We start from the raw sequence: 9,798 nt of genomic DNA on the forward strand, positions 1-9,798 counted from the left end.
GTGGCTTCGGAGGTGGCAGTGTCTTCGGAGGTGGCGGTGGTTTTGGAGGTGGCAGCGGCTTCGGAGGAGGCAGCGGCTACGGAGGCGGCGGCTTCGGAGGCGGTGGTTTTGGCGGAGGCCGCTTTGGAGGTGGCGGTGGTTTTGGAGGTTTTGGTGGGCCTGGAGGTTTTGGTGGGCCTGGCGGCTTTGGGCCTGGAGGATTTCCTGGTGGAGGTATCCACGAAGTCTCCATCAACCAGAGCCTCCTACAACCTCTCGATGTGAAAGTTGACCCAGAGATCCAGAATGTGAAGTCTCAGGAGCGAGAGCAGATCAAAACTCTCAACAACAAGTTTGCTTCCTTCATCGACAAGGTGAATCGGGAGGAGCTGGCTCCTATTGATGCTCAGGAGGGCCCCCTTCCAGGGCTCACTGCAAAGGAAGCAACACAGACACATTGCTTTTAGGAACTGATGGTGTAGCCAGAGTAATCTGGGTTATTTGCAATTTCCAGATAGGAAAGATGCCAGCTTTGTGGGCTACATTTTTCAAAACACTGCAGTTAGGAATTATTTGTCTCTTTGGCTTTGTTTTAGTTCAATATATTTATGGAAAACTGAAATAAAATCAAGGGAAAAAGGGTATCAGTGAGTCATGGGCTGGTTCGTTCAAGTTGTGTGACAGCAGGATTCAGAAGGATTAGCAAGACAACTCCTTCTATCTGCTTGGGGATAAATGAAATTCCTGCCTTCAAGAGAAGCATCTGTAGTTTTGTGACCCATAAAGTCTTTACTATCGTCACTTTGGAGTTTTATTGGGTTTTCTCCTATTTCAAGGCAGATGAATCTGTCTTAGTTCATCTGCCTTGAAATAGGCAGGAATTTACAGGGTTCTTAAAAACCAGGTCAGGGAACCCTGCCCTCTTTTACTCTCATACTCAGCACCCTTAGGAACGATGCCAGCAGATGCCTGCTTTTGGTTTTGCCCAGAATTTATGGGACATTTGGCAGGGATTCAATTAGGATGGGAGAGGAATGGCCTGGAGTCTTGGGAGCAGCTGCAAATGAAACAGTGGATAGTGAAGAAGGAAAGAGAATTTTCTGCATGGAGAAGGCTGGAAGGAGCATTAGGAGACTGAGGAACTTTCTGAGTGTGAAGGCAGGGAGCTCAGAAGCTCTGCCTGGCATGGGCCAGCACCTAGCTGGTGAGGGTGAAGTCTTGTAGACTTTTCTAGGTTCCAAAGTAGACAAGAACTGCTTCTGGTAAGTGTGGCTTTCTCGTGTGATGGGTGATCCTGAGCTTACCTGCTATCCTTCTGGTCGCGGCAGGTGCGATTTCTGGAACAGCAGAACCAGGTGCTGCAGACCAAATGGGAGCTGCTGCAACAAATGAATGTGGGCACCCGTTCCATCAACCTGGAGCCCCTCTTCCAGGAGTACATTGCCAACCTCCAGAGATATGTGGATAAGCTCTCTTCGGAAAGGATGTCACAGGACTCAGAGCTGGACAACATGCAGGATCTAGTTGAAGATTATAAGAAGAAGTAGGTGTCCAAGTGAACTTGGAGTGGAGATACAGGCTGATCTGAGCTATCCATCCCCTTGAAAACCATTCATGTCCCAGTTGCATTTATGGTAACAAAGGAAAGAGGTGTCTGTACATTTGTCAAGTATTTGTGAGGCAGACATTAGAGATTTAGAGATCATTTTGGGGGTACATATTGGAGAGTTAATTTATAGAGACCCATCCTCATTTGGGATGTCACAGTTTCAACTTAGACATTTAAAGAGTGTTTAGTAATCCCAGAGAATGGGCTATTTTGTGTGGATCCTGTAGAAAAGGGCAAATAAAATGTTAAAAAAGAACTAATTTAACTGCTATTTTACCTGGGCCCCCACAGGTATGAGGATGAAATCAACAAGCGCACAGCTGCTGAGAATGATTTCGTGACACTTAAAAAGGTAAGAGCGTGTTATGGTTGGAGGTGGGAAGGGGGGCACTCACAACCCCAAACAGACAGGCTCAAAAGCAGCTATGAGAGCACATAGCCGTAGCTGGAGAAAAGGGTGAAGTGTGTCTGCGGCTGATTCTCTTGGAAAAAGGGAAAAAAAAAAGCATCTCTGTAGTTCAAGCTTCTGAAGATAATTTTCAGAGATGTTCTGTATATTTAGTAGAGCATTTCCCATCAATTAGCTCATTAAAGCTTATATTGGGTCATGAAAAATGCAAACACAGAAAGCACTTTATTCTTCTCAAGAGCTGCAAAAGGAATGAAACTGTCCCTTAGAACGCCTGCTTAAGGTTGCTGTCATTTGTGCTGACAATGTTTTGAGCTGGGAGGATGAACTGTAAATTCTTAGCCTGACGTCAGCAGGGACTTTGGTTTTTAATCCAGAGAGATTCAGGAAGGTTGAGATGAACATGAAAGCTGAGAGGATGGAAGGAATGTGAAAACTCATGGAGGCCCTTGTATCCCTCTGTGGGAATATACCGTGTCTTAAGCAGGAGGGAGAAACTGGATGGTAAAGCTTGGTCCCACCCTCTGAAAGATCCTGGGCAGGGGGTGGGTGTATGAGCTGGAGCCCCTACAGAAGTGCATGGTTGGTAACATGCCAAATGAAGTTCACTGGGGACATGGCTTACCATAAGGTGCCAGGGATGTGAAAGAGCAGCTAATAAGGACCGACTGAGTGGAGGAGAATGGCAGAGGGGGTGGGAACATACAGGAAATCATGCAAGGCTGGGGGCAGGGCATGAGTTTTTTCTGACCTCTCTTGCAGGATGTGGATGGTGCCTACTTGACCAAGGCCGATCTGCAGAGCAGGGTGGGCATATTGAACTCGGAAGTCGACTTCCTGAAGACCCTCTACAATGCGGTAAGGAGATTGCTCCTGGACACACTTGCTTCCCTCTCCCACTACAGAAAATAAAGTCTTTCCCAGTTGGTGAGAAGGTGGCGGGAACTGGGGTAGTGGACTGGCTGACTTTGACTTGTCATTATTCCACTAGGGGCCTTCTAATTTAGTGCCTGGGGGAGCTGAATTTTCTCCTCCCATGTCATGGGATGTAAAGTCCAGGAAACACAAAGACAACATGCCCTGTTTCCATCTATCAGATGTCCAGTTCTCCTTCGGGAAAGCCTTCTCCTATGCCCAATATATTTCAGGGGCCAAAGTGCAATAGGTCTACTGACCCCTGTTCTCTGTCCAAGGGCACATGCATAGTTTCTAAAACTAAGATATTTGCATAGTCAGCTTCTTCCTGCGGGTGTGTGTCAAAACTGGCATAAGTGATGAAAACTGTTAGCTAGGAGGCTCAGAAATACAGACTCTCCGGCCCGCAATTCTCAGGACAATCTTGGGAGAGGCCTAGGAATAGGGTTCTCTCATTTTAAGTCCTGCTCAGGGTAGGCCTAGTCTGAGAGTCTGTGATTTCCCCAACATCAGGGAGGGAAGCCTTTGCTGCCTGTGGTTGTGGACAGGCAGATCATGGCCAGATCTCCTTGTGTGTTATAGGAGCTGTCCCAGGTGCACCAAAGCATCACTGACACCAACGTCATCCTGTCCATGGACAACAACCGGCACCTGGACCTGGACAGCATCATCTCCGAGGTTCAGGCCCAATATGAGGAGATTGCCAAGAAGAGCAAGGACGAGGCCGAGGCGCTGTACCAGACCAAGGCAAGTGTGGGACAGGCAGGGAGATCCAGTGCCTATGACTAGCTGGAAATATGCAGTGAGTTCATTGGTGGTTTTGCCTACTGGAAGTAAGGCATTATTCCCAAGAAAGAGTGTCAAGATAGGCAACAAGTCATTTGGGGATGGGAACCGGTCTCTCACCTTCTATGCATGCAGCTACTACATTCAGCTGGGCTGAGTCTGGACCAGTGATCAGCCCTCCTTTGGATCAAGTAAAGCTTCCTGCAGGTTAGAACCCTCCTGTGACCTGTCTTCCTCTCCCCTTGCCAGTATGAGGAGCTCCAGGCCACTGCTGGAAAACATGGAGATAGCCTGAGAGAGACCAAGATGGAGATCAGTGAACTAAACCGCATGATCCAGAGGCTACAGGGGGAGATCGCCCATGTGAAGAAGCAGGTGAGGTCTGGCTCTCATGATGGGTCCAGTGCAACTGGTTGAGTGAAGCTCCAGGTGGGATGAAGGTTGTATCTGGGTATGTGTGAGTGTGTGTGACACAGACAGGAGGAGCCAAGAAGTTCTCATTTGGCATATAATGACCCTAAGCTACATCAACTCAGCATAGTTTAAACCTGGTAACAACTATAGAGTAGCCTAAGAAACATTCCAAGGATTGAGGACTAGTGAAGGGAAGGAATTGTATTCACATTTTGATTATTTATATGGGAAAGGGGGCAACAACAGATAAAGCAGCAGTTAGTTTGACTCACTATGGGTTGCAGTCAGAGCTTTCCGTTTGAGCTTGACATAGGTGCCAAGCACCAGCTGAGTGGGTTAATGGAGAGGCAGTGAGAGTTGGCAGGAGTTGACCTGGGTTTGGACATTAGCTTTAGAACAGATAATGTGGGAACAGAGAGTTGATTCCACAAACAGCAGAAATTTTGCAAGCAATCTGCATTGAATGTTTTCATTTGCATCTATAAAATGGGATAATGATTCTGGCTCTGTGTTAGAAGGATCAAAGTGGCTTATGGGAAAAGCCTTTGGGTCCAAAAATGACCTGGGAAGAAGAAGCCCCAGAGATAGCAGTAAATCTTAGCATATTGTTTGCAACTTGCATTAACTCTAGAGGGAATCCACCACTTCCAGCACCAGTGGTTCTAGTTACCCGTACCTGGAACACCTCTGCTCCACTCTGTGCAAACAGAAACCTTTCCTGCTTCTCTCACAGTGTAAGAGTGTACAAGAAGCCATTGCAGATGCTGAACAGAAGGGAGAGAATGCCCTGAAAGATGCCAAGCACAAGCTTGAAGACCTGGAGGAGGCCCTGCAGCAGGCCAAGGAGAACCTGGCCCGGCTGCTGCGGGACTACCAGGAGCTGATGAACACCAAGCTGGCCCTGGACGTGGAGATCGCCACCTACCGCACGCTGCTGGAGGGCGAGGAATGCAGGTGGGTGGCGCTGGGAGGAAGAGTAGCCTGGTTTACCCTCTCTTTTCTCCTAGATGCAGGGCTGGAGGCAAAGGTGAGGAAAGCAGAAGGTGGGGCTGAGAGCTGACAGTCACTATGTTCTCAAACAGAAATTCAGGGCATGAGGCATTTCTATAGAGCACATTTATCAAGATGCAATGACTAATAAGGCATATAAAATTAAATTGAATTTGGCAATAAGTTAAAATCTCTGAAAGAAAAAACAAAACGATATGAAGAAGGTTGGTCCTAGATAGTGTGAAACATTGTCTGGTCCCCAGGGTGAGTGGTCTCTTTTACTCACACTAGGTGACCTAGAACAGGGTGATTGTGTGTCAGAATGTGCTGACTGGCTGAGGCATGCTTACCTGAGCAGGTGCCAGAGCCAGTTCTCTACAGGATTCTGGAGTGACAAATAGAACATCTGCTACCCTTCAAAGGGGGCCCTTTTGCTTTCTCTGTAGTCTGAGAACTTTGTGTTATTGGCATCTTTGGTGACAATATGACTGAAGCAACTGGAAGGGGAAAGCTACCCCAGGCCACCAGCAACCCCGTATGACAGAGGGACCAGCTTTCCTCCGGCTGTAGCTCTGCACTTGTCTGGAAGGTGTTGCCTCCCTCCCCAGACTATGAGAAGAAGTGGGAAAGATTTCATTTGAAGCTGAAGAGGGCAGGAAAGGGTGGAATAAGGAGGCTGTACAGAATGGCAGCGCTTTCTGAGATGAATGTTCACAGGGCACCCTCTTTCAAATTTCTGGCATGGCATAGATTCTGAATATCAGACTCCCTGAGACGGATTTAAATGCAAAAGGAGGCTGCAAAGTCAGAAGTGAGTTTGGTTTTTAGTCACTGTAGATCAATCATGCAGCAGCTTATTTTTATCAGAGCGAAAAACTGAGATAGATTGAGATGCGAGGCCATGCACGTCACCATAGCAGTGATCTGGCTGGCGGTGTAGACGAAAGTGGGACCTGTAAGCCCTAGTGGCTGATGTGGGAGGCTCAGCTGCACCTCTGCTGATGGAAGCTTTAAAATGGCACTCATCCCGACCCCAAGAGCTCTGACACAGACATTTTCGCCCTCTCCCTGACAGGATGTCCGGAGACCTCAGCAGCAGCGTGACTGTGTGTAAGTGGTGGGCTGTGGTCCTGTTCCATGGGGCGGTGTGTGGTCAGGGGCAGCCAGAACTTTTGTGGTAACACTGTGTTTCTCTGCAGCTGTGACAAGCAGCACCATTTCTTCAAATGCAACATCCAAGTCTGGCTTTGGGGGCTATGGCTCTGGAGGTAGAGGATCTGGTTCTGGAGGAGGAGGAGGATACAGCTCTGGGAGCGGCAGAGGGTCCGGTTCCAGAGGTGGCGGCGGCGGAGGCTACAGCACTGGTGGTGGTTCCAGAGGAGGCTCTGGCTCCGGAGGCTATGGCTCTGGCGGTGGTTCTGGAGGAAAACATGGCTCTGGAAGTGGTTCTAGAGGAGGCTCTGGTTCTGGAGTAGGATATGGCTCTGGTGGTGGCTCCAGAGGGGGTTCCAGCACTGGAGGAGGATACAGTTCTGGAGGTGGCTCTAAAGGAGGCTCTAGCTCTGGAGGAGGAGGTTCTGGTTCAGGTGAAGGCTATGGTTCCAGTGTGACCTTCTCTTTTAGATAAGAATGGGTTATCACTAACTCTCCCACTCCAAAATTTAGAAGCCTGTCTCTGTACCTCTAACTGATGGCAGGTCAAATTCTCTCATCCAACTCTGATGTCATTTTGGGGGGAAAGGATGCCTGCGTACAGTTTTTGAAAGATCTTCACTCCAATCCAATTAGTTAGAACCCCACTTGTTCTAGGGAGGGAGCTGCATTGTCTAGATTTTGCTTCCGACCGTGCCCCATTCCTGGACCCCATGTCTTCTTGCACTACCTGTTCGATGATCCTTTTCCCGACGGGGATCCCCTGGTAGCGCCCCGGGGAAGTGTGTTTCCGTGTACATAGCTCATCTTGTCAAGTCTGCTTTCTGAAGTGCTGTGTCTGGGTGTCTGCACAATAAACTTTGTTTGCAATTCATACCATGGGATGTCTGTTTAATTTCGAGCTCTGGCAAAAGTGGGTAGCTTTAGAAAAAGAAGATGGGGAGGGGACCAGCAGGTGGTGTGGTGGTTAGGGTGCTGGACACTCCATGGCTGACCATGGTTTGAGTCCTGGACCTGGTGGTTTGCTTTCTCACTTTCCCTCTCTCTCTCTGTCCCTCTCTGGTCAAATTAAAATAAATGAGTGAATAAATACAATAATTTTTAAAAAAGAAAAATAAGATGGGGACATGTTAAAGAGGGGTTCCTGACCAGGAGCACATTGCCATGAGGAAAGTGTCGCTGAGTGAATCCCAGATGATTTCTCTGGAAAGATGGGCTAGGGCTAGCCCCAGAGGCAGGGGACTGGTGTAATGTTCTCAGAGAGTATTCGCTTGACTTCAGGCTGTGGTATTGCCAGGGGGTAGATGTGGTAGGTAGAGGATTTGTGGAAAATTCTCTTTCCTAGAAAAAAACACTCCTCTTGAGAAGGACTTTCCCAACACTGTCCTTCTCCTTTCCTTTTTATTTGCTAGAAGGCCTATGCACTCTCCAGAGAGATAGAAAGAGAAGGAGAGAGGGAGAGAGGGAGAGAGAGAGAGAGAGAGAGAGAGACCCCTTAGTGGGGCATGGTCATACTACAATCTCTTCTCCTCCATCTGCCCATCCTGTTGGGATTTGGGGCATGCATGCACATGTGCCTGGTATATTTTTCAAGTCACCAAGGCCAGGATTTGAATTGCACAGTTGGCCATGTGGGATCTGGCTCCCTTAACCACCAGACCACAGAGCTGGCCCCTGCCCTTTCCCTTTTCTGAAAGGCTGAAGTCCCTTCTCCTTGAGGGAAACTAGCTCAGCTTCCGAGTACCTACATGAGTTGTCTGTTGCTCAGGGTTTTCAAGCAGCAGTCTCTCAGACTGGCATAGGTCAAGGCCCCCCTATGTCCCTGTGGACATCTCCCCATGGGGCACTGAGCAAGGCTGGAGGAAAACATCTGGGGATGTTTCTAGAGGACTAAAGCAGCCTCCAAAATAACCAATTTCTATTTCACAGAACCCCCCCACCCCCAGACAGTCCCATCACACTCTGCAAATAATGGACCCTTCCTTTCTCCCAGTTAGTGGCCCCCTAGAGCCTCTATCCATAGGTGTCCAACCAAGTAGCCTTTTCCTGTTAGTGGAGGACTATTTCAGCCTGTTCGTGTGAAAGGTTTTGTCACCTGACTGGTGCTTCTTGGGAGTTCACTACTGGCGGGGCAGGCAGGCCAGGTGGGACTGGCCCTTGAGGCTGGTGTTCGACTGGCCAGAGTTGTCCACATGGGAGTTGGTAGCTTGGGGTGGGCCAGGGTAAGCTTCAAATGGCCTAAAACTGAGGGGGGAGAAAATTCCAGAGGATTATTTTCTCTCTCCATTCTAGCTTGAAAACCTTGGTGAGGTCTTGATTGAGTCTCTGACCCTCTTTCTGTCCCCAGAGCTGGCAGAGATATCTCTGAGAGGTGCTGGGAGATAGCTCTGGCAGAGATCTGTGGAGGTGAGGTGCGGGCCAGGGGAGGAACTATGAAGGCCCAGCTGTTTTAGGGTGTACACATCACATGAACAGAATACAGCCTTAAACAGAGACTAGTGTCCCAGACATCTAGGGCTGGAAGAGAGCTTTTGAAGTCAGTGACTCTGAACTTTCCATTTAAGTAAGAGAACAGGTATAGCCCAGGTGGACATAGAAACCAGGCCGAGCCACTTGGTGGCATAGTGGTTAAAGTGCTGGATCTCAACTGTGCGGTTCAAGTCCCAGACCCAATGGCTTGGGAAACTCATCAGGCATGTGTGCATTCTCAAAATCCTGAGAGGAGAGTGGGGAGAAGGGATTGTGATGTGGCCATACCCTCTGGGGTGGGGGGTTATTTCTCACTTTCCCTCTCTCTCTCTCTCTCTCTCTGTCTCTCTGGTGAGCACATGTGCCCTATAATAATGAAAAGAGAAAAAGAAAGAAACCAGGCCTTCACCTTCCAGTCCATGCACTGTTCAAAGGTTTCAGTAATGGTGAACTGTGAGAAAAGCAGTGCAGCAGATAGGGTGGCAACTTTTCTTCCCAGCCACCTTAGTTCCTGAGACTGCCAGTGTCTGAGCCTCTAACCCCTTCTGTGGTTCCCAACTCCTCCTTCTGCCCCACGTGAGATGGTACGCACCACCCAGGAATGTAGGACGCCAACAGTGAAACCAGCCTTGTGCCTGACAGGGGACACAGGCCTGAGGCATGAATAATGTCTGCTAATGGAGTGAGGGGCTGACTCCAGAGCAGGCTTTCCCTTGCTCCAAGGTGTCATGGACTAGTCCAGAATCTGAGTCACACCCCTCCCACCAAATCTGTTAATAAACTTTTGGGCTTCAAAAATGAGATAGGGGGACCAGCAGTTAGCATAATGGCTGTATCGCTGGACTCCCATGTAGTCAGTCAATCGCGGTTCGAGTTCTGGGCCTAGTGGCTTAAACTCACGCCAGGCGCATGTGCGTGTGTGCCTAAGATCCCGAGAGGAGAATGGAGGAGGAGAAGGGATTGTGGCATGACCATCCCCCCGGGGGGTGATTTCTCACTTTCTGTCTCTGGTGAGCGCATGCTCCCTGTAGCTAAAAACAAAACAAAACAGAACAAAACAAAACCTCTCCAAAAA

General features: G+C 48.9%; 1 protein-coding gene across 2 annotated transcripts in view; it reads left to right on the top strand.

Moving 5' to 3' along the window:
* The window catches only part of LOC102470063 (keratin, type II cytoskeletal 2 epidermal), a 7,200-nt gene extending 471 nt beyond the window's left edge, over positions 1-6,729 (top strand). The window contains exons 2-10 of one of the 2 annotated variants that reach the window (XM_027776681.1): positions 1-353; positions 1,308-1,522; positions 1,880-1,940; positions 2,760-2,855; positions 3,495-3,659; positions 3,948-4,073; positions 4,846-5,066; positions 6,178-6,212; positions 6,302-6,729. In XM_027776681.1, the coding sequence (XP_027632482.1) occupies positions 1-353; positions 1,308-1,522; positions 1,880-1,940; positions 2,760-2,855; positions 3,495-3,659; positions 3,948-4,073; positions 4,846-5,066; positions 6,178-6,212; positions 6,302-6,729 (1,700 nt within the window). The remainder of the gene's footprint in view (positions 354-1,307; positions 1,523-1,879; positions 1,941-2,759; positions 2,856-3,494; positions 3,660-3,947; positions 4,074-4,845; positions 5,067-6,177; positions 6,213-6,301) is intronic. The other variant, XM_006141598.1, reaches the window with a different exon arrangement.
* Positions 6,730-9,798: the final 3,069 nt, after the last annotated feature.

Source organism: Tupaia chinensis, unplaced genomic scaffold, assembly GCF_000334495.1.
Source record: "Tupaia chinensis unplaced genomic scaffold, TupChi_1.0 Scaffold000059_1, whole genome shotgun sequence".
Classification (NCBI taxonomy): domain Eukaryota; kingdom Metazoa; phylum Chordata; class Mammalia; order Scandentia; family Tupaiidae; genus Tupaia; species Tupaia belangeri.